Source organism: Mobula birostris, chromosome 6 (genome assembly GCF_030028105.1).
Source record: "Mobula birostris isolate sMobBir1 chromosome 6, sMobBir1.hap1, whole genome shotgun sequence".
NCBI lineage: Eukaryota > Metazoa > Chordata > Chondrichthyes > Myliobatiformes > Myliobatidae > Mobula > Mobula birostris.
The window spans coordinates 70,592,493-70,617,972 of record NC_092375.1 but is presented as its reverse complement, the minus strand read 5'-3'; the positions used below and the strand labels follow the sequence as shown (position 1 = coordinate 70,617,972).

General features: G+C 39.2%; 1 protein-coding gene across 1 annotated transcript; it reads right to left on the bottom strand.

Annotated features, from left to right (window-relative positions):
* Nucleotides 1–2,385: 2,385 nt before the first annotated feature.
* Nucleotides 2,386–22,736, bottom strand: cct8 (chaperonin containing TCP1, subunit 8 (theta)). Its single transcript, XM_072260616.1, has 15 exons — nt 22,561–22,736; nt 18,494–18,584; nt 18,324–18,403; nt 16,740–16,889; nt 15,890–16,070; nt 13,445–13,506; nt 11,936–12,073; nt 10,985–11,163; nt 8,586–8,652; nt 8,423–8,510; nt 5,858–5,973; nt 5,404–5,475; nt 5,160–5,324; nt 3,804–3,923; nt 2,386–2,564 (listed from the first exon to the last, which is right to left on the bottom strand). The coding sequence occupies exons 1-15, from the start codon at nt 22,618–22,620 to the stop codon at nt 2,487–2,489; spliced, it is 1,647 nt and encodes a 548-aa protein (XP_072116717.1). The 5' UTR covers nt 22,621–22,736; the 3' UTR covers nt 2,386–2,486.
* Nucleotides 22,737–25,480: the final 2,744 nt, after the last annotated feature.

The following is a 25,480-nucleotide window of genomic DNA, read 5'->3' as shown; positions in this document are numbered from 1 at the left end:
CAGTGTGGAGGATCAGAGGGATCTTGAGGTCCAAATCCATAGGACATTCAAAGCTACTACACAGGTTGACTTTGTGGTTGAGGCGGCATACAGTGTATTGGCCGCCTTCAATCGTGGAATTGAATTTAGGAGCGGAGAGGTAATGTTGCAGCTATTTTGGAGCCTGGTCAGACCCCACTTGGAGTACTGTGCTCAGTTCTGGTTGCCTCACTACAGGAAGGATGTGAAAACCATAGAAAGGGTGCAGAGGAGATTTACAAGGATGTTGCCTGGATTCGGGAGCATGCCTTATGAGAATAGGTTGAGTGAAGTCAGCCTTTTCTCCTTGGAGTGACAGAGGATGAGGTGACCTGATAGAGGTGTATAAGATGATGAGAGACATTGATCGTGTGGATAGTCAGAGGCTTTTCCCAGGGCTGAAATGGCTGCCACAAGAGGGCACAGGTTTAAGGTGCTTGGGAGTAGGTACAGAGGAGATGTCGGGTCAGTTTTTTATGCAGAGGGTGGTGAGTGCATGGAATGGGCTGCTGGCAATGGTGGTGAAGGTGGATGCGATAGGGTCTTTTAAGAGACTTTTGGATAGGTACATGGAGCTTAGAAAAATAGAGTGCTATGGGTAACCCTAATAATTTCTAAGGTAGGGACATGTTCGGCACAACTTTGTGGGCTGAAGGGCCTGTATTGTGCTGTCAGTTTTCTGTTTCTATGTAAATCAGCACTATGCAGAGTCATTATAATACATAAATGGACACGTGCCCAATTTTAAAAAAAATCAAACTGGAGATAATGATATTTTATGTGTACACAGTAATTTGTGAAGTAACAACCATGCAAATAGGCCTAACCTGTATATCAGTGGAGCAGCAGCACAGGGAAATGGGTGGTGGTTACATCTTAGAGGAAGGGACCAGGCTGTTGATCCTCCTCTAACTTTGGCTTCTTCAAGTAGGTGTCAAGATTTGACTGCCTTTTAAGTTTCCTCTCATGAAGAATAGCTCTGTCAATTCTCAAAGCTCCTCGTTATTAAGTATCTCACAACAAGAATGCAGTAACTCTTCAACTTTGCCATCATTAACATTCTCTAATCCCACTTCAGTGGTCAGTTTAACAAAGTGTGGATGACTGGTTCTGCCTGAAATCCTAGAATGCCATTCAATGCTTCTGGACATAGCTTCTATTACATTCCATTCATGCAGTTTGAAGTTACTTCAGTGGAGGTTGCTCTGAAACGGTTGTCTACAGCTTTCATGACATTCGTAGTTTTCCAAAATTGCCTGATGGATTGTTTCTCTTGACATTTTGTTTCCTCTACAGTTGTTTGAATGTGCTTTTTAAAGCTAGTAGGCTTTAAAATTCAATACTGCCTTGATCCATCGTTTGGAATGAAGTGGTGGTGGGTGGAAAGTAAACCACTTCTACAGGAGTGCAGGACTAGAGTTGTCAAGATTCTCAGGATGGCCTGGGACATCAAGCACTAACAATGCTTTCGGTTCAAGGTCAGGCTTCCGGACAAAAAAAGCATAACAGACCTATTTTGGAAAATACTAATAGTCACCAACGAATTCGTGTTTGATTTCCAAATCACTGGTAGACTTGACTTTAAAATGCTCATGGTGGTTCAGAGTGATACACAATCAAAGGCTTAACTTAAAAGTCACCTTTAGTTAGCATAGTGTTAACCGGTTCTTTGCAGCCTTGAGCCTTTTCCATTATTATCAGCCAGTTTCGGGGCATGTTTCATTGTGTTTGGTCATCCACCAATATATTTAGCCTATCTTCCTTTTTTTTCAAGCAAATGACTCCCCAAACAAGTCACCTTCGTTGATGATAACTTTGAGGTTGTTTCATAAGCTTTTATCATGTCTGCATTTTAATTGTTCTGATCGTTGATATAGCCAATTTTAAAGCGCCAACATCAACCTGCCACTCACCAGCTTCCAAACACTGCATCACTTGCAGCTTCATAACCAGGCTAATGCTTTTCCTAGATATCTTAGATGAACAGTACTACCCCCACTGGAAGCTGCAGGCCATTCTCCAGACATGATGAGTTTTAAAATAAAGGACTAAATTAGCAGGGGAGCAAGAGTTATGTAAAGCACTCTCATTGGCTGATTGTTTGCTGTAATGGCCACTATTGAAGTTTAGTGATGTTTAGAAAATATTTTTTGTAATTAAAAAAATTCAATGAAGAATTGAATAACCACATTGTAATGAATCAGCACTATGTGGGGCCTGAGTGTACTACATCTTACTCCATTGTTAGGGGTCTGAGTGGAATCAAGGTCGAAGGCATTGAGATTAACCCAGATACTGCTATACACATGCTAGGGAAAGCGAGTTACAGTATTTACAAGTACAAAATCAGTAGACCAAAGACTTGCATGTTTTGTTCAGTTTCTTTACTAGAATATTAGAATGTGATCAGTGCACAATAGAACTTAATTTCTAATGGGCATTGCCTAGTACTTTAAAGTGATGGAACTTCACTCATTTTGATCATCATCCCAATCCTTTTTCTGTGGTGGTGGTTTAGGTCCACCTGCTGGTTTTGCCATGATTATCTGAAAAACATACCACGAAAGCTAGTTAGGGAGTTATCCTCCAAGGTCTAAAACATCTTTAGAATTTAAAAAAAACTACAGGCATTATTTCAGTATTATACAGTAAAAAAGCAATCCAATAAACTTCAACCCTAATGTACCAACCGACATCCTGTTTTAGCACTCCTGTTTGTCAGTGTACAATTTTAAAGGCAAAAAAAAAAAAATCAGCATTTGCAATTTAAGACCACAAGATAGAGGAGCAGAATTAGGCCATTTGGCCCTTTGGGTCTGCTCTATCAGTTTTAGCCTAGAAAGTCAGAATGCATTTTGATTTGCATTGCATCATCCAATAAATTTGGTATCTAATTATTCAGCTATTTGCACCATTCTAAATTTTCTAAATACAAAGTAGGTGTTCCTAAGCTATGTGGAAATACGTTTCATGTGACCAAAAAGCTAACAGCATGTTGCAATGGAAAAAAAGATTGTACCACAATTCTCAACATGCCAAGTTCCTTATCCAATCAAGACTAGTCATCCTTCATCTTCATGTACCCCCCCTCCCCCCGCAGATTACAGAAAATTTGCCTCAGGTGTTCTATTGAAATAACGATTCCATATGTTCTTCCCTCTGGTACAGACTCCACTCAGTATAATCTTAAATTAATAATGAAGATTTGTGCATGAATAAGCCTGATTTCATGCAGGTGTACTCAATGATGTGCAATAACAATTACCAATCAGTAATATATACATTGCCCTTTGTGCCATTATGGCTGTGGAAATGCTTAAAGATATGAACACAAATTACTGTTAGGGAACTGAATTCCGTTACCACAGGCATTCCCATGCACAGCTGAAAGAGAGAATAATTGGTATTTCTGCCTTATTTCAATAATGGGAGGCAATCCCAATAATTCAGTTTTGTAAAACCAAAGCGTAATGAAGAAATGACCAGAATTTTATGATCTGTAATAGGAGGGTGTAATGACTCTGGGACCCATGGTTGAAACAAAAAATCTAATAACATTCGAAGCAAAAGCTATTGTCTCTTGCCAGAAATACAATTCTATGGCTAGAATTAGCTTATCCAATTAGAGATTACAAGACTTTCAGAACAAATGTCTGGTAACTAGACTTCATTGTCCAGATTTTCTAACAATGCCAACCCTACCATGCAAAGTAAAACCTGAAATAATTTTTCATACAATAAAATCATTACATCAGATCTCAGAGCCATTCTTGTTCACTACTTACCTGGTCTACCCTTAAAACAGTGACAGCAGTATTTGTGGCAAGCTTAATTCCCCAGTATTTAACCAAGTATGGATCAAGTATTCCAGCCTCAAGCATGTCCTTTAGACCCAAACCTTCACCCTAAAAACATGAAAATATTGGGATACAGAAAATCAATTTAAAAACAATTAAAGAAAATAGTGGACTGGCTCATTGGAGTGTAAAGTGAAAGGGGAATTAAAAAGTACAGAACATTTTAAATGTAAGAAATATGATTATATCTTTCTGTAATCTTAGGTGGTAGCCACCTGAAAAACAAACTCATACTAAAAGCACTGACGCATCAATAGGAACTTCCTTACAATCAAGCACTGTATCTGTATCACCCAAGAAACTACAGCTTGTCCTCAAAATCATGGTCAACTTTGAGTTGCAAATTCCCACCTAGCAAAACATTCGCTAAATTGGATTTAAAATAAATTCAAAGTTTTTACATCAAAAGATGGGCAAGACTTCAAAGCTATCAAGACATGGCATACACACATCAAAGTTGCTGGTGAACGCAGCAGGCCAGGCAGCATCACTAGGGAGAGGTACAGTCGACATTTCAGGCCGAGACCCTTCATCAGGACTAACTGAAGGAAGAGTTAGTAAGAGATTTGAAAGTGGGAGGGGGAACGATGGAGCCAAGAGCTGGACAGGTGATTGGCAAAAGGGATACGAGAGGATCATAGGACAGGAGGTCCGGGGAGAAAGACGGGTGGGGGGGGGGGGGACCCAGAGGATGGGCAAGGGGTATAGTCAGAGGGACAGAGGGAGAAAAAGGAGAGTGAGAGAAAATGTGTGTATAAAAATAAATAACGGATGGGGTACGAGGGGGAGGTGGGGCATTAGTGGAAGTTAGAGAAGTCAATGTTCGTGCCATCAGGTTGGAGGCTACCCAGACGGAATATAAGGTGTTGTTCCTCCAACCTGAGTGTGGCTTCATCTTTACAGTAGAGGAGGCCGTGGATAGACATGTCAGAATGGGAATGGGATGTGGAATTAAAATGTGTGGCCACTGGGAGATCCTGCTTTCTCTGGCGGACAGAGGGTAGGTGTTCAGCAAAGCAGTCTCACAGTCTGCGTCGGGTCTCGCCAATATATAGAAGGCCACATCCGGAGCACCGGGCACAGTATATCACCCCAGCCGACTCACAGTGAAGTGTCGCCTCACCTGGAAGGACTGTCTGGGGACATGGCATATTTTGGACAAAGTTAAGGCTACAAAATGTCTGTTCCCTGGTCAGGATGAGTAAAAACTCAACACTAGGGCTACTTAATCAAAGTAAAAATACTAATACTCTTGCTTAAACACATTAAGAATTACTTAAGTACCTCAATGTCAAAACCAATGTTTTTGTTTCCTTCCTGATGCACTGCATACAATTTTGAAATTATTTCATTAGCCCGAATGCCAGAATTCTCAGCCAATGCACGTGGAATACTTTCAAAAGCTTCTGCAAATTTCTTGATTCCATATTGCTCAAGACCAGGACACGACTGAAAAGAAACCAAGATTATGTTACTCATTCATCACTGAAATTTTAAATGTGAATAAAGAAATAGTTTTCTTCCATACCTCTCCGTAAGTAGTGATTTGTTTAGCCAGTTCAATCTCAGTGGCTCCTGCACCTGGCAAACAGCGCTTATCCTGCCAATAATACATTTTGTTACAATACATCTGAACAAGTCAGAAGTAGCTTTTCAAAATGTAGCCACTATGTATCAATTATTGCAATTAATACTAAAAGCAGTACCCAAGGTAGACTTAATTTGCCGCACCATTTCTGTATCAGATCATAAAAACTGATTTGGCATAACAAAAATTCATGCTAGACATGTGAATATCAAAATAAAATAAATTGTTTGCATGTTCATGTCAAATATCATTCCAGAGATTAATATTTTTAAGTTTTGACACTCTATGTGATTTTGGATAATGCTTAAAATAAAGTATCAGTTCTAAAACCAGAAATTCATGGACTATTAGAAACAAATTTAATCAGTAATTCTGAAGATATTCAATACTATACCCTTGTGAGAACTTTGAAGGTGTTGACACCATCATCAACTGCCCTCTCAATATCATCCATTATGTTGTCCGTTGAACCACGGATTACAACTGTGGAAATGGTACCATCTTCTTTCTCTGCAAAATGACAATTCAGTAATGAGGGTTCATGTAATAGTATAGAAAGGATTCATCCCTATCTATTTAAGGTTACAGAAACTTTGTCATCGTTTACGCCAGTCCTAAGAAATTGTATGCTTACAATTAAAAGTCCTGACATTTTTCAAATGAATTGCAAAGTTTCAGCAAAAAAAAACCTTGTATTGAGCCAGCTCTATATCACTGAACACAAAACAGTTCAGATATTCTCAGGCTGCAGTTATATAGAATTGAACAAGTTCCCCTTCATCAGAATTATGAAAGTAACAAGCTAAGATTCCAACTTAAACCCTGAAGTATTACTATTGATGAAAAACCTCAATTCCTGAACTATATCACCACAGACTCAACCTGCAAATTAACCTTCAGGGAATCCTGCACAAGGACTCCCAAATCGCTTTGTGCATCAGAATTTTGTATTTTCTCTCCTTTTTGAAAATAGTCAATCCTTTAATTTCTTCTACCAAAGCAGATGACCATACACTTCCAAACACTACATTCCATCTGACACTTATTTGCCAATTTCTCTTAATCCATCCCTCTGAAGCCTCCCTATTTCCTCAAAATTACTTGCCCCTCCAACTATCTTTGTATCATCTGTAAAATAATTGCAACAAAGCCATCAATTCCATCATCCAAATCACTGACATATAAAAGGAATCGGTCTCAACACAGACCCCTGTATAACAGTACTAGTCAGCAGCAGCCAACCAGAAAAGGATCCTTTTATTCCCACTCTTTGCCTCCTGTCAATCAGCCACTGCTTTATCCAAGCTAGAATCTTTCCTGTAATTCCATGGGCTTGTAGCTTGTTAAGCAGCTTCATGTGTGGCACTTTGTCAAAGGCCTTCTGATGTTCCAAGAACACAACATTAACTGATTCTCCTTTGTCTATACTGCTTGTTATTTCTTCACAGAATTCCAACAGATTTATCAGACAAGATTTTCCCTCCAGGAAACCATGCTGACCATGGCCTTTTTTATCATGCGCCTCTAAGGATGTGAAACCACATCCTTAACAACTGACTCCAACATCTTCCCAAGCACTGAGGTTCAGGCTAACTGGCCTATAAACTTCCTCTCTTTGGCCTCTCCCCTTCTTGGAGTGACATTTGCAATTTTCCAATCTTCTGGAACCATTCCAAAATTTAGTGATTTTTGATCGATAATTACTAATGCCTCCACAATCTCTTCAGCACCTCTTTCACAACCCTGGGGTGTACAGCATATCATTTGTCATTTGTAATTTGATAAATTTGATATGATATATGAAGCACTTTAAATAATAGCTTTCGTAATGAAGGTCAGAAGTAAGATATCAAAAAAAAGTTCAAAACTACTTGCAACTTCCCATGCCTGAGTGTAGAAAGACAATTATAGTACTAAGTTATTGGCTGTTGAGTGGCTAGCAATATTTGCATCACAAAAGTGCCAGACAATAGCCACATCCAACAAGAGTGATTCCAACCATGGACACTATACCACAAAGCATTACTATCAACAAATGTCACAACAAAATTATGTGTCATCAGTGAACAAGAAGTCAACAGTACTTTCCAAATAAATAATATGGTTCTAAAAGCAAATCAGAGACTGAGTATACTACAGTGAGCACCTCATTCCAAGACCTACGGCACAGTCACAAATGTTAGAATACTCTTCAGGGATTTATAATGTCAATAACTCAAGCAGCTTGACACCATCCAGGAGAAAACAATCCACTTGATCTTAATCCATCCTTACAGTCTCTTCATCAATGGTACACTCTGGCTTCACTGTTCACCATCACTGCAGATGCTCACACAACCTACTGCAAACATTTAACCTGCCTTTATAAAGACAATGGGAACAAGTACACGAAAACATCACTGCCTGCAGTACCTCCCAACACCACACATTACAATTTTAAAATGGGTCAAATTCCTCAAATTTGCTACCCAACAATGTTGTGGGGTTGCTTCACCAAGAGAAGTGCAGTGATTCAAAAAGGCAGCTCTTCACATCCAGCTCAAGAACATAAATGCCTGCTTTGACAAATATTTTCCTGACCCCTAAACTCAATAAAAACAGTTTAGAAAACTCAAGCTACAGTCTAAGTTGGATTATAGTTAGCTCCCTCTTTGGTTCTACACTCTCAGTCCATGTCTGTTAAGTCAACCATCTTTTTGCTCTGTCTTGCTAAATTTATACAACTGTGGACAAGCATCCCAAAGTCCCTTTGGTCCTCCGCAGCATTCAACATCCTTACATGCATTTTACATTGCTTTGTTTTGTCACAGATCCCCAAATGCAGCAACTTCCTCTATACTAAATACAATTTTCCACCTTACTGCCCAAATGATCTTGTTGTATTCCAATGTTTTCCTCCTGTTAACCACACATCCAATTTATTATCTACAAAATTCAATGCATATTAAAATAAACTCACCATGCTTAAATATTATCACCTGTGTGTCTCCAACCTCTGACAAGTAAACATTACTACAAGATCCCATTTCCTCTGGGGTTGGCGGTGCCTGTAAAATTTAGACTATATTTAAAAATTAAGCCGTTAAACTTTATTGTAAGATTTAACTTACAGTGCTACCTACCAATCGTGGAAGTGCTGTAGCTCCAATTGTTTTGCATAATCTTCTTAAGTCCCATTTTGAATTTAACCTGGAAAATAAAAACATTGTATGAAGCTATGCACTTTATATTTTAGGTCAAACATGCAGTATTGAACAAAGATCTTAGGCATATGTGAAAAAATTCTAGAAAGTGAAGACATTTTCAAAAACAATGAAGTTTCTAAATATAAAAAAAACTATAAAGACCAATTAAGTTTTAAAAAAACTAAACTGAATCAACATTTGGTGCAACCTCCCTTTGCCTTTAAAATTGCATCAATTCTCTCAGGCACATTGTCGGGCAGTTTCGTAAGAAAATAAACTGGAAGGTTGTTCCAAGTGCCTTGGAGAACTTGCTGCAGTTCTTCTGCAGAATAATGCTGTCTTGCTTGCTTCTGTCTCTCCAGGTAATCCCAGACTGCCTCAATGATGTTGGGATCAGGACTCTGTGGAGACCATACCTTATGTTACAGAACGCCTTGTTCTTCTTTTCGCTGAAGATAGTTCTTTATGACCTTGGCTGTGTGTTTGGGGTCGTTACCCTGCTGAAGAATTAAGTTGGGACCAATCAGACACCTCCCTGATGGTACTGCGTAGCAGATGAGAATCTGTTCGTACTTCTTAGCATTGAGGATTCCATTAATTCTGACCAGATCACCAACTCAATTTGCAGAAATGCAGCCCCAAGCCTGCAGGAAGCCTCTGCAGTTCTTCACTGTTGGCTGAAGACACTCACTTGTGTAGCGTTCTTCAGCTTTTCTGCTGACAAACTGCCTCCTGCTTGACAAAAAAATTTAAAATTTTGGCTCGTCAGTCCAAAGCACTTGCTGGCATTGTTCAGCACCCTTGTGCTTTTGTGTGTAGGCGAGTCTCTTAGTTTTGTTTTAACTTTGGAGGAATGGCTTTTCACAACAACTCTTCCATGAAGAGCATTTCTGACAAGACTTCTCTGGACTATAGAGGGGTGTACTTGGATCCCAGTGGTTTTGAGTTCAGCGCGCTGATAGCAGAAGTTATGCCAGTTTGTTATATCTCTCGTCTACTGCGTTGTTTCCATGGCTGCCCACTGCGTTTCTGGTCCTTAATCCTTGCCCGTTTCATTGTGCTTCTTCAGAAGAACTTGGACAACACATCTTGAACCTCATGTCTGCCATAAAATTTCTGCTTGGGAGAGTCCTTGCTGATGCAGGATGACCACCTCGTGTGCTATGCTCATTCTTGCCACAGTGTAAGAAGTAACAATTTGAAGGTTAAACTGTCACATCCTCACCTTCTAGTTTGGCTGTCCTTTGCCTACTTTGATTCCTTCTACACTCATTTCTGTTTCATTTAATTAGTTTAGTTCATTCAACTCATTATGTCACTGATCATTAGCACTTTTTTAAAAAAAATCACGCACTGGGCTAGATTCCTACAAAGTAATCAAGTTTTTAATTGAAAAGTGGTCTATTACTTAATATGAAATACAAAAGAATACTCAGCATTACATTTTTTGAATATTTCAAAATCTAAAATTTGTTCTTCCTACTGACACACTAACACAGAACTAAAAATAAACATCTGAAATAAAATTTATATAATAAATCTAGGGAGCCTTAGACTTTTGCACAGTACTGTATAAATAGAAATTTTAATTTCAGTAGCAAAGGTAAATAGAATGTGTAAATTGCAATCAAAAACAACCAATGGAGATCACAAATTAATACCAAATTCATACAGTCCTAAACCCAAGTTTTCATTAAATAGGTGATCCTTGTGCAAATTTATCTTAAAACGGTTTGCTTATCAAAAAATTAAACCTCAAAGTACATTTCTGCTTTATCCTATAAAGCCAGAGGCTTAGCATTTGAATGTTCCACATGAGTCTGCATCCTCTGGAATCTATGCCAAATGACTATTCATTTCACAATGTACTTATTGCCTTTATAGTGTTTGATTGAGCACTGCTTGCCCAATATCTTCTAATATAATTTTATAACGCATACAGCTTACTGGATCTCTAATGTTTTTAAATCAACTGCAATTGTTTTTAACATACACAAATATGTTGCCACGTGCGGCTATGGAGGCCAAGTCATTGGGTGTATTTAAGGCAGAGATAGATAGGTTCTTGATTAGCCAGGGCATCAAACGGTATGGGGTGAAGGCAGGGGAGTGGGGATGACTGGAAGAATTGGATCAGCCCATGGTTGAATGGCAGAGCAGACTCGATGGGCCAAATGGCCTACTTCTGCTCCTATATCTTATGGTCTTAAATAAGCATCAATATACATGGAGCCAAACTCTATTTTAAAGTAATAAAATGTAAACTTGTGATCAAACACTTTGCACATCAGGCAATCTAAATCTAGTCCTAGAAAATAATTTATAGAATAATTTACCTAACTACCAACAGCTGGTACTTATTAGCATAATGCAGGGCCATGTCTGCCACTTTTCCTCCAGTTACAATTACATTAGCACCAGCATCTGCTATAGCCTTTACTTGAACCTCCATGAGATCCTCCTCTCCTTTGCTGAAAGTCATCAATTCAGCTGCATTCTTCAACAAAACCGTTCCCTTAAAAAAGACACAATATTAAAAAATTATTCACCTCTCAAAAACTAAATTCAAGTTTATTGCTAAAGGTGTTTCAGATGGGAAGAGGAAGGTTTAAAATAATGTTATAAAATATTTATAAAATTCCTCATAAATTTACAAAATTACAGTAAAATTCTGATAATGCACTATCTAAATGATCAGAAATCTAGCTGACTCAGCAGATGCAATTATGAAAAAACTTTAGAAAGTTTGTATGTAACACTAAACTCAGTTGCAGAAAATAAAAGATGAATCATGGCAAAATCAAGAGGAACTGAATACATTTATATAGCTCGATGACATGCACAATGAGGAGCTGGCTATTGGAGAAAAAGGGAACGAAGAAAGTACAACGCCTGGGGATAGCTTTGAACGTGGAAGGTTCTTATACAAATACAGATAAGATTTAATAGTCTGCGATGCAAAATTTTGAAAGCCAGACGTCATCTTTTGAAGGCAGTTACAACAATAATTTCAAGATGAATTTACTTTTAGCCAAAAACTAAAAATACTTCAATGATAATTAATTGACTTCAGATTTATTTACAATTATTGATCAGGTCAGAACAGGCTGTTATTGAACAGGTCAGAATAAACATACCTCAACCTCCAGAGATTATAAATTAGGTATTAAAAACCTTAATCCATAGATTAATATATCACAGGAACCATCTTTCAAAAAAATTTCCAATAATTTTGAAAAATAGTTTGTGAAAATGGTTATAAACATAATTTGATTGCAGTAAGGTACCTTTGTCTCTGTTACCATACAGTCAAAAGGACAAGAATATACTGCAATTTTGGCATCTTTCACAGAGGAAACATCCCCTTCAGTCTCTCGTTTGAAAACCATGCCATGCAGGACTGATGAAGAAGTCACACCAGATCCCTGAAACACAAAATCCAGGTATCAATATCACACAGAATTTAAAACAGTATAGGATCAGACTTATGAGCCCACAATGACAATTAACTAATATCATTTGGCGGCATACAATGTATTTCCTGCTTGTTCCTGGGGTCTGTCTAAATCCTTAAATGTTACTATCTTATCAGCTTCAACTATCCTCCCTCAGACCACATTCTAGCCATGTATGACATTTGCCTCTCAAATCTCCTTTAATCTTACCTCATCCTTGGAAAAAGACTATTATCTCCTCCTCTCAGATTATGTATTATTCTATCAGGTCATCCTTCAACCTCCAACGCTCCAGAGAAAACAGTCCAAGTTTCCAAACTCTCTTTATAGCTGATACTCTCAAATACAGCAACAACCTGGTGAACCTTCTTTGTGCCCTCTCCAAAAGCTCCCATAAAATGGCAATCAGAGCTGCTAACCATACTTCAAATAAAGTTCAAAAGTTTTATGTAGCTGCAACAAGATTTTATAAGTTTTATACACAACGCAAATATGCTGGACTTTTTTTTTTGGCTACCCTACCTACTAGTGGTGCCATTTCACAAAGCTATAGATTTACACCACAAATCACTCTGCCCTTCAATGCTCATAAAGGCCTTGCCATGTACTGTGTAGTTTCCTCTTACATTTGGCCTCCCAAAGTGCAACACTTCAAATCTGACCAGATTAAATTTCATATGCCATTTCTCTGCCCATTTTTACAAGTGATCCATATACTGTTGAATCCTTTGAAAATCTTCCTCGATGTCCACGTCCACCATATACCTCTATCAAGACCTCAGCAAGCTCCTTTCTTTTCTCTCCCAATAACTTGGAGGTATATTCCATCAGGACCTGGGAACTTATCCAGTTTAATGTTCTTTAAAAAACCCAACATGTCCTCATTCTTCCTGGTATCAGCATGCCTTAGAATATCAGAATGATCTCAGTAGCCTCAATATTCTCCTCCTTGGTGAATACCGATGGAAATACTCACTTCCTCCATTTGTCCTCCAGTGGTCCTCTCTCTTACCTAGCTACCCCGTTTTTAAATGCACAGGTAAAATGCTTTGGGATCTTCCTTAATCTACTTGCCAAGGCTATTTTCCCTCATGCAGTATGATGCTTTGAACTAACCTAATATTTCTGCAAACAACCACAAAGACATTTAGAAATTCTAACCCAAATTTAAAATTAGTAATATACTGCAAAATCCATACAAATACAAAATAGATTTTTGTATTTGTATGGATTCTTTTGTAACATATCTCAATACTGATAACATTAATGATATGCTGATCAGTGCAACCTAATGTTAGTAACCTAATTCACAAAACAAAAATTGCTTCCCCCAAAACTCACCAGAATTTTGCAGACTTGAATATTGTCCACATTAAAATGACCAGTTTCAGAATAAATGGACACTAGAAAAAGTAAATAAAGCAATTACTAGCACAAAAGATATTTGTCTTCCGGTTTAAGATGGTGCTACCAAAGATGTGCAACAGCCTACTGGTAGCCTGAAAGCAAAGGAATTTGATTAAAAACATTATTACGAACTCTTTTTGAAGTAAACTGTGGTAAACTATCTCTGCAACAATGCAGATGAGAGAGGGGGCAAAGCAAACTCAAGATACGTGCCCTGCTGGTGTGCTGCAAAATCCACACACTTGGAAGTTGGGAGACCTGCCAGCTGGAGTGAACGGCTTGGAGGAAGATGAGACAGAGTTCTGATGCCCATCTAGCTGTCCTGGGTGCGAGGGTGGATTATTCTAAGGCCCCGGCCAATTTGGAGAGGTCAAGAACGGTTTCTTCAGCAGTGAAATCTAGGTCCGTAGTGAATCGTTGAGCGGCATGTCTAGGCCTGGAGTGATTCACTGTGCCAAGGTCCTGGACTGACGTGAGGTACAATGCGCTGTTTGTACAATCTAAATGCTGGCCCAGATAGACTGGGTATCAGGTGAGGTTGGATCACTTTGGTCACCAAGCCAATATTGGAGAGGTCGAGGATGGCTTATCTGGCAGTGAAATCTAGGCCCCGACAATTTAAAAGCAGTCCCAGATAGTCTTGGGACTCCTTTCTGCGACACTGTGGCTGCGAGACTCCCCCTAGTTGCTGTGCTCTGCGTCTGCGAAACTTTGCGGCCATTTGCCCTGCTCATATGAACTGAATACTGAGGCTTTGAGGCTGCTCCAGGGATTTGGATCTAAGGACTCAATTTGGTTTGGAATACTGTTGTTCGCAGAATTTGTTTTGTGTCTCCCCCCCTCCCCCCCACCCAGTTTCTCTGTGGGCACTGGGAGTTGGTCATAATCTTTTTTTTTAATTGGGCTCTTTCAGTTTCCTTCCTTTGTGACCGCTTGTAAGCAAACAAATCTTAAGGTTCTATAATTTACACATTCTTTGATAATAAATGCACTTTCAATCTTGTCTGTTGCATCTGTTCTGTAAATTTTCTAATTGTTTCCCATTTGTTGCCCTTTTCCTCAACTCAGAATTCTATACCACCAGAAAAGCTAAAGTCTTCAAATGAGTCGATTTCGCATTCCTGTTCATAACTTTAGCTTCCTCTCAGAACAGCATTCACCCCATCAAGCATTTTATTTCTCAAGCTCTTCTCCTTTTGATACCTAATGTTGATTTCAAACACTCCAAAACTGCTAGGCAATGCACACAAAACAATAATGATATGCAAAGCAGCTTCAACTGCCTTCCAAAATAACAATTTACAGTGAATCCATTTTTTAAAAAAAGTATCTAAATTTTTCAAGCTCAAAACAGTCATAAGAGACATTAGGAAAAAGGCTCAAAGATACAATGAATATCTTATAATGTGTTTAGTCAAATGGCTCATAACCACCATGGGTTTCAAGTTAATTTAGAACTTCCAATACTCACTCTTAAATGCCAAATATGGCCGATAACTCTGCCAATGACCACTCAATAAACTGTACAAAATTCACTAGTTTTGGCCCACTATAAATTAATCAATCCTCACCATACAAGAAAATGTACAAGACCAATAAAATGAACACAAATCAGTCTTCTAGTGGGGAGTTCTGGCTTCATTTTCAGTTGAAGATGCAGGGCTCCTCCTTCCTAGTATTGGCCCTAGGTTTCCCTACTATTCCAGGGTTTGGTGAGTAATTAAATCTTGTTTCCAGGACCTGTCCACCTCCATTTTTTTTGTTCTTGTCCAATGGAATTAAGTGCTCTGGATAGTTCTTACAACTTCATTCCTGATTATAGACATGATAACCAAACCTTATCACATGTATTCCAATATCTTAATCTAGGTCTTGAAGTATTTATTCCCATCATAACAAGCAGCTTGTAAGCGCAAGACATAAAAGCATCATTTTCCCCACAGTAAGGGCAAATGAACAAAAAGTCATTATGAATATGGTAGGTAGAAGGGCCCATTTCAGTGTTTTACAATGCATCACTATAACCATTAACTAACCTTGCATGTGACAACTTCCAAATATCAATTCAGATTGAAATCACTATCTACTCTTCCATTCTGCCCAGGACACAAATATGTACTAAAAATATAATCCAAGTAACCAAAATCAACACTGCAACAGGAACATAGGGGATTAGTGTTCCCCTTCAAACACCCTTGTAGTCCACTGCATAATCCAGTTTAGCAGCTAAATTTTCAACTCCAAAGCTTCAATTTCCCTGAATGTCATGGTTTGGTTAAGATTATTTCCAAATATTTATCTGCACATCGTTCTGAAGATTAACTTAATATAATAAAAGATGCAAATTTAATACTCAATTCATTATATTTTTATACATACAACATGCTTGCGTAATCAGCTTGGACAGGAAATCCTCGTTGCCATACTGTTTGCTCATAACTGAAGTTCGAATGACAGGCAATACGTCTGCTGAATCCTGTAGGCTTTTAACAGAGCAGCATACCAGATCCGGAAGAATTTCTAGAGCCTTTTTAGAGGCTGCCTCATAGCCTTCTATCACCTGTAAGTAAAGAAGAAGCACAAAATATTTGGTCAGACTCATCAGATGCTGATCATTGCACCCACGAATCTTCCAGTGGGGTAGAGTGTGCTGAAAGCTGCAAATAGATCTCAGTGAGTATACCTGAGAGCACAACTTTCATTGCTCACCAGTCAAAATTTTTGGAATTTTTCTCACTATAAAACAAATAAATGTATTATATAAAATATAAAAGATTAAGTATAACTCATACAATTCCTCAGTCAATAGCCACTAATTCAGAATATCACATTCAGAAACCAAACTGTGCTTATCATTGGCTAACCTTGGCCTGGAGGGCCAGATGTAATGATCATTCAGTTCCTTTCTACAGCTTATCAGTACTCAATGCTGGACTTCATACCAAGTCCTGACATTCAGCATTTGACTTTTAGTTGAAATGTGACACAAATCAAGCTGCAACCAGATGACCCGACTGCTCCCTTCCAAACCAACCATCTCACTGTCGAGAAATTTTAAACATAATATATAAGCTAGCTGGAGTAACTGAGATTTACATGAATTTACTTCAACAGCCCTGATTTCCAAAGACATCAGAAATCCATTCAATTGCCTGCATGCATATACATTAATCCCGTTCCAGTTACACCAAGAAAATATCAATATATTCATTTTTTAAAAAGTGCACACCTCTGAGACTGAAAGACCCATTCGTAGAAGCTCCTCAGCTAATTCCAGCAGAGCACCTGCAAAAACTAGCACAAAATTTGTTCCATCTCCAACCTCTTGTTCCTGCATTTGCGAAGCTAAAACCAACATCTTAGCTGCAGGGTGCTGAACCTGTATTAAAGAAATGTAAAACATTAAGCCACCAGGAGAAAATGCTACTTGCTTATATTCAAAACTGTTTAGCAGTCTTCACATCTTCTAAATTATGAAAACTGGTTCAAACTGATTACAGGTATCATCTCTAGAAGAAAAATAAGGCAGGTTGTGCAATTCTTAAAATCTGTCTGTTAGCAATGCACATAACATACTTAAACTGTAAAAAGCACTTCACTTTAAAACCAATGGCTCACTTCTGTGCTTTATGACTATACCAAATGCAATAATCAAAGAAAATCTGATATTAGGCCACAAGGTTCCCAAGGAACTCCTAGCATCTAGCAAATATAATGTTGTATATCTGAAAAGACTTAAATGCACAGCAGAGCCAATGCTAATTAATTTTGCAAACGTAACAAGGAACATTGCAGCTTAGTCAATTTGGCTTCAACAGCATTTTATAAGGAAATAGAAAGAAACAAAACTTCAGGGAAGACATTTAGCTTGCCTACATAGCTGTAGATCAACTGAAAATTCAAAGATGTGCAAAGGCACATAATTTGAGAAAATGCAAAGACCTCAAAAATTGTGAAAATGATTGTGGGGTGCACGATGTTGTAGGGAAAATGAGATGCAAAGGAATGGAGGGATTTGTTAACAAATTATGATAATTTTAAACAAATTTGTTACAGGTGATGAATCTACAATCCAAGGACCTATAGGAGTAATAAATACAACTCCAGATTAAAATATCTGCTTATTGTGGAAGATAATGCATGGCCCAAAATTTAATTAGCTTTGATTCTTTTTTTTTACATAACATACTATCAGGTTTTGTTGCCAAGGAACTAATGCCATTCTTCAAATACTATATACTCAATTCAGTAAAATTTAGATTAATGTACAGAGGCAATGTTCAAAAATCTTATAAAACATTATGCAGAATACTGCATTACAACTGCAACAAAGGCGATTATATCCAAAATAAATTTGTTTTTGTTTTAAAGCCCTTAAATTTTGAAACATTCATACAAGTTATGATGCACAAAATTAGTTTTCACAGATAAGCGGTTGTTAGTATTTAAGTATGACGCAACAGGCAAGCAAAAAAATAATTAATATCCTGTTACATCTGAATTGAAGACTTTAGAATATTTTATGGTAGAGTAACTTTTGACTAATAATTTTGATTTCCCCAACTCCTAATTCTCTCAAACATACTGCAAAACAAGAAGAGCTTATTAAGTACTAAAGAACACATTACTTAAGTAAGCTGACTTACAAAATTTGTTCAAAATTAGCCTATTGAAGAACTGCCATCATTTCTAGTGAATTAACCTTCATTGCTGAAAACTATGCATAACCGAGCCAAGCCAATACTGGAATAGACAGTGGAAATCTGTATCTTAACAGCCACCCACTCCTTTATATATTAAAAAAAACACCTACCTCTAACTGTTGCAAAATAGTCGCTGCATCATTGGTAACAAAAAGCTTCTCCAGATGATTAATGACCATTTTATTCATCCCTATAGAAGCATTATATTATTAATTACCCAACAAAACAACAAGAAGATAATGATTTTATTTATGAACTACTTTAAGATACATAATCATACCATTTGGACCATAAGCTGTTCGGGTAGTTTGAGCCAGCTCCTTACAAGCTTGAATGTTCCTATAAACTGCCTCTTCCAAGCCAGAGTAATGCTGAAAAGTACACAAGTATATCATTATAAAGAAAGATTGTCCAGCATTCTGATGAAATAATTGCGAGGTTGGAGTTCAAGAGTTAAAAGTGCACAAATGGTGAAGCAATGTTTGTAAAACTGTATGAAATTAAGTAGAAAGTGTAACTCCACTATATATGTCTGAGAATACCACTGGAACAAATTCACAATGAGAACAAAGTTCAACATGTAACGCAATGTGTTTTGTTCAAGAAAATTGTGTCAGTTTTCCAAAGTAGCTCTTTCGCTTCTCAGAGTTCAATAATTTTCACCATGAATCTTTGCTATTTTCCCTCATCGAACGTGTATTGAAGCAATATTCAACATTCATAGCACTAGCTTATCTTGCTTCTCATCTGAAGCAAGCCACATCTCAAATGACTCGTCACTTGACTCAGAAAACGAATGGACACAGAGTTTAATACGATGGCATATTTAAATGTATTATGCCTTTATTACCCATAAAAGTTATCAAACTGGGCAAAGGTGAGGGTATGGCAGATGTGAGAGTTTAACCTTGAAATAATCAATCCTTACGCCACAGCATGAATGAGCATAGTAACAAGTCACAAGGTGGCCATCCTGCATCAGCAAGGTCTCTTTCAAGCAGATTTTTTTTTTGGAGATAGGAGTTTCAAGACATGCTGTCCAAGCTCTTCTGAAGAAGCACACAGAAATGGGCATGGTTGAGGACAAGCAACACACATTCTGCAGATGCTGGAAATTCAAGCAACACACATCAAAGTTGCTGGTGAACGCAGCAGGTCAGGCAGCATCTGTAGGAAGAGGTGCAGTCGACGTTTCAGGCCGAGACCCTTCGTCAGCGCCTCTTCCTACAGATGCTGCCTGGCCTGCTGCGTTCACCAGCAACTTTGATGTGTGTTGCTTGAATTTCCAGCATCTGCAGAATTCCTGTTGTTTATGGTTGAGGACAAGATAGGTAGTGGTCAGCCACAGCAGACAAGAGATGCATCAAACCAATGTCTCTTCTGAATCAAAAGTCGTCCAGCACTGCTATCAGCTCTGAACTGATCGAAACCACTGGAACCCAAGTACACCCCTTTATAGTTGAGCAGCCTCGTCAAAAGTGGTCTTCATGGAAGAGTTGCTGCCAAAAGCTATTCCTCCAAAGTGGAAATGAAGTCAAGAGACTCACCTATGCACAAAAACAAGGACTGGGGTGCTGAACAATGGCAGCAAGTGCTCTGGACTGACATGTCAGAATTTGAAATGAAATTTTTGGCTCAACAGAGCCCTGATCTCAACATCATTGAGGCCATCTAGGATTACCTGGAGAGACAGAAGCAAACAGCCAAAGTCTGCAGAAGAACTGTTGCAAGTTCTCCAAAATGCTTGGAACAATCTACCAGCCAATTTTCTTACAAAACATCACAGCTTGCCTAAGAGAATTGATGCAGTTTGAAAGGCAAATATTGATTTGATTTAGTTTAGGTTACTGCTCCTTACAGTATTTAGATATTGATACTTAGAAACTTCTCTTTTCAGTATTTTTGAAAGCATCGCTTTCTAGAATTTTTTTCACGTCAAAGACTCCTACACACTGTATATATTCTACATACATAGTGGATTTCGGCTAATTGGGCCAGCAGTTAATCAGGGCAGTCACTCAATTGGGACAGGAGACTGTTGTCAAACAGTTTATAACTAGTGTTTGTTGCGTGTACTTGTGTGGCCGTTATGGACACTACACCGTGCTTAGTGTCAACGGTTTCCAAATAGGACTTGTTTCGTGTGTTTGTGATAGATGGCAAGAAATAAGCAGCAAGACAATTCAGAACCGTTTGGCTCGCTGCGGTTTCAAGCATTCAGGCTTGGAGATACCAGAAACTGCCAGTGTGAAAATGAAAGGATTGCACTACTTCAACTAGTTAGGAACTACATTAGGAATTTGAAAGTATTGACAATCCTCCTGAATGTTACAATGAAAATGAATATTTGGAGGATGCAGTCACAAAAGCATTATATGAAAGCATTTCATTATCTGCACTAGGTGTGTGCAGTGATTTTCTTCATTTACAGAAATTGAAAGAACGTGGCAAGCTGGATAAATTCCTCCATTGATAACTGGTAATGTTTTAATTCATTGTGCATTTCATTTGCTACTCAGTTACCAAGTAGTTTGTCTTTATTATACCTTTCTATCTGCGAAAAGTCGGCTCATTGGGCCAAAATGTACTGGTCCCAGTTTTCACGGGGGTGGGGGTGTGCGTGTGCACACACACACATACTTCTATGGGAAGTACAATCCTTGACCTTTCAAAAAAATGAATGACAAGAACCACTCTTAAATTGATCAATTCTCTTTCCAAAGATCTTGCCCGTTGAGTTTCTTTACTATCTTCTTGTTCAGGATTTCCAGCATGAAATATTTAACTTTGTTATAAATACAAGAATATTACAGATATATATTGCCAAAGGTGCTTATTCATGTTATATCACAAAAAAACAATAATCAAATAAAAATATACAAAACATACAATGAAATGTACTGTTCTGCATCAAATCAAAACATCCAGCATCGTGCTAGGCAGCCTCCAAGTGTTGCCACACTCCCGGTCCCAACACAGCACGCCCGCAACTTACTAACCCTAACCCATATGTTGTTCTGAATATGGAAGGAAACCCACCGAGTCTCAGGGAGAACATGCAAAGTTCTTACAGACAGCAGGACTCGAACCCCAATCTTACAATGGTGCTGGAATAGTGTTATGCTAACCGTGCCGCCCCTAAAACTGGAGGAATGAGAACAGAAGGAGAAGGAAAACGTGTAGGTATTCATTGAAGAAAAAGAATGCTTCTCGGCAGATTTGACAGCATCCAGGGAGACTAAATTTTAAGAATGATGACCTTTCTTCAGAATTGGCCAGTCCTAGTACAAATTGGAAAGGTTGTTTCCTTAAGTCATTGAATTCAATCCAAACAGTCAAGTGAGAAAATAGGATATTGTTCCAGCTTATGGTAATAAATGGATGGCGAATGAAGGTGACAGGAAACTCGAATTACCCAGTGAGCCTGTTATTAAAAACACCCAAATGGTATTTCATCTCTCCAATATACATGAAATTATACAATAAGCATTAAATGAAGAGCTTGTTTCCAAGCTGTACCTCTTTCGATGACTTTGAATGTGTACTAAATTGGAAGAGGCACTGAACTTCAGTTTGAAGAATGTCTGGGTTAGGGTGATGTTACACCTCTGCTGTTTTAATAAATTATGACTTTGGCATATTGAATTCATTCTAAACCTAACTGACTTCATTGACGACCGGGGAAATCTTACTTAAGAGTGGTCGGAATTACAATTTATGTATCGTACACAGCTTGATAGTAATCCAGTAAAGCCTACCAACCCTTGGTAGGCTGAGTGGATGGTAGCTGTCAGCGGTTCCTCCAATCAGCCAAATTAAAGTGAATTATGATTTAAAACAAAAGGTCATAATCAGAATCCGGCCGGGGTTGTTTTCTCATAGAAATACAGAGTTCCTGAAGTCAAACGTTGCGATTCGGCTGCAAAGTGAATAAAAGGCGAAAATCAAAAAGAGAACCGTGAAAAGGATTGGGTTAGGGTTCGAGGGAGAATTCTCCAACAGCCGCTGGGCTAGCTGTCCGGGCAATGTGCCGGGGGCTATCCTCTGCCCGAGAATGCTGGATCTCGGCATCATCTCACCGGCTCTGAAAAATGCCGAGACTCCGGCTACCCGTCGGCCTACACACATGGTACCGTTCCCCGACCCTACCCCATTCATCCGCCGGCAGGCCTGTATGGCGCAAACCGCTTCCCCTTCGTTTCTCCAGTCCATTTTCGGCCGGAGGAGCCCGCGCCCCGGCCCCCATTACTCTGCATTTCTAGAACCTTCTCGCAGCGTGCGCCCGTTGCAAAGGCACTTAATTGAGAACCGCCTCCTTCCCTCTCACCGCATCGTCACGGTACTCACCTTCGCTCCATCTTTTAGCATCTGGGCAAAGCCCGGAGCTTTGGGGACGTGCAGGGCCATTTTCCGTAACACAACGCCGCTCCCACCCAAGCCAGTTCACGCCACACGAGAAAAGATCGTGTGCGACAGTTACACCCGGCACACACACACAATACCTTCTTCCCAGCAAGCACCACGGCCCTATTACCCTTCCTCCCAGCAACCACCGCGGCCCTATCCTGTACTACCCTTCTTCCCAACAATAATCGGGCCCAATACTACCCTTCCTCCCAGCAAACACCGCGGCCCTATGCTACCCTTCTTCCTCACAATAATCGGGCCCAATACTACCCTTCCTCCCAGCAAACACTGCGGTCCTATGCTACCCTTCTTCCCAGCAACGGCCGTGGCCCTATGCTATCCTTCTTCCCAGCAACCACCGCGGCTCTATGCTACCCTTCTTCCCAGAAGTCTCAATAATCTGAAGTTTGTGCTATTTGTGCCCTCTTGTGCTCTGTGTCACAAGAACTGAAGAATATATCTTAACGTTAGCATCCTGTTAGCTTTTTGGTATTATTTTCCGAAATTGTTGTTTACATGGAAATGTTATTGGGTGCAAAAGGATATCCCAAACAATTGAGTTTCCTTCTTGTGGGTCCAGTATATCATGAGGCTGTTAACAGAAGTTACCACTGTTAAATTCAGGTTCGGTCCTCTTACGATATTTGCAGAATTTCTATCTCAATAGTTTAGGAATATTGGAATATTATCAGTTCAAAATGAAAGCCATGCTTACGGGTTGGGTGCAAGATAGAATTGCGGCAACTATCTTATTGGCCGAATACTAAAAATATTTTTTGAAATTCGTTTCCAAGTGCAGATTTTTTTTCCAATTTGTACGTAAGCATTTATACTCGACTTCGTCATTGCCATTAATTTGTACAAAGTGTAGAAAATAATCGAACATCTTTGGTTCTAAAAATAAACAGTAAATTGTTTTGTGGGGTGACATCGGAGGAAGGATAACATTCACACTAATGTGAAACTCTCATTAAGTACCAACTTTTCCCAGTAGTGATTGCTCTGTGAATGCAGAGCAGTGATACCATACATATGTGGATGCTATTTGTATCACAAAAGCTGGAAATAAATGGCAGACCTTCTGAACGAAACCATCCAAACAATCAGTGGAATTTACAGAGTTGTTTCAAGTCATTCTAGAGAAAGAAATAGCCACAAATATTTTTAAAACACACTTTGAAGATGGTACATCTTCCTGCAACAAATTTGATTTTAATTAGATTCATTTTTACATTTGTGTACAACAAGGAAAAGCTAATAAGGGTTTAACAGCTGTCTTGCTTCCAGAAATCCTTTTCTTAATCGCACTCTAATTGCTTCTTGTTTATTTTCAGACTATTGGTCATAAGCAGGCAAGATGTACAATGTGTGCGTTCTATGCAATGCAGTGCACTAGTGAGTGATGAACAACAGCGACCAGCACTTGCCAATCAGCTCACTCTGGTTCCCTCTTCCTTCCCTTTCCATGGTCCACTTACCTCCCCTATTAGACTCCTCCTTGTTCAGCCATTTACCTCCGCCACCTATATCCTCCCAGCTTCCTACTTCATTCCACCCACCCACCTACCTTCCCCCACACCTGATCTCGCCTGTCACCTGCTAGTTTGTATTCCTTCCCCTCCCCCTTTCATTCTTATTCTGGCTTCTGCTCCCTTCCTTTCCAGTCCTGATGAAGAAGGGTCTCGGTTCAAAGCACTGACTGTTTATTTCTCTCCATACATGCTGCCTGATCTGCTGAGTTTCTCCAGCAATTTGTGTGTGTTGCTGTGGATTTCCAGCTCCTACAGAATTTCTTGTGTTTAAGATGTGGTAACGATGCAGGCACACAACACAGACATTAGCTGTTGTCCAGCCAAAGACATGCTTAACTGAGCGTATCCCAGGGAAACAAGAAATACTTGGAATCCTAAGTTTGGGCATTCAACATGATGAGACTCAGTCCATTCAATCAACCTTTGAAGCAGAGCTGATCAGACAAGGTAAGATACAACATCTGAGCAAGTGATTCAGACAAGATGGAAAGAGTCTGAGCATATTCTTGGACAATACTGAGGAAATGTACCAGTGCTCTAAGTTCAAAGTAAATTTATTATCAAAGTATATATACATCACCATGTACAATGCTGAGATTCACTTTTTGCGGGCATACTCAATAAATCCATAATAGAATAACCACCATGATATGAAAGTCCACACCATCTTAGGCATTGAACCAGTGTGCAAAGTACAACAAGCTCTGCAAGTACAAAAAGAAAGAAATGATAATAACAAATAACTAAGCAATGAATAGTGTGAACTTGAGATAAAGAATCCTTGAAAGTGAGTCCATAGATTGTGGAAGCATTTCAGTGATGGGGCAAGTGAAGTTGAATGAAATTATCACTTTTGATTCAAGAGCCTGATGGTTGAGGGATAATAACTGTTCCTGAACCTGGCAGTGTGAGTCCTGAGGCTCCTGTACCTTCTTCCTGATGGCAGCAGCGGGAAGAGAGCGTGACCTGGGTGGTGGGGTTCTCTGATGACGGATGCTGCTTTCCAGCAACAACGCTCCGTGCAGATGTGCTTAATGGTGGGGAGAGCGTCACCGATAATGGACTCGGCCACATCCACTACTTTTTGTAGGGTATTCTGCTCAAGGGCATTGGTGCTTCCATACCAGGCTGTCATGCAGGCCAGTCAACAGACTCTCCCCATACATCACTGGAAGTTTGTCAAAGTTTTAGATGTCATGTCTAAGGAATGTGCCTTCTTCATCGTTGCAGAGGTGGAGAGGCTCCAGGACAGGTTCTCCGAAATGATAACACTGAGGAATTTAAAGTTGCTGACCCTCTGCACCTCTGATCCTCTGATGAGGACCAGC

Coding starts and splice junctions, on each gene's coding strand:
- cct8 (XM_072260616.1), bottom strand. CDS start 22,620: ATGGCCCTGCACGTCCCCAAAGCTCCGGGCTTTGCCCAGATGCTAAAA. Junction 12,074..13,444: donor TTCAAGTCTGCAAAATTCTG/GTGAGTTTTGGG, acceptor TTTGTGTTTCAG/GGATCTGGTGTGACTTCTTC. Junction 5,325..5,403: donor AAATCACTACTTACGGAGAG/GTATGGAAGAAA, acceptor GTTTCTTTTCAG/TCGTGTCCTGGTCTTGAGCA.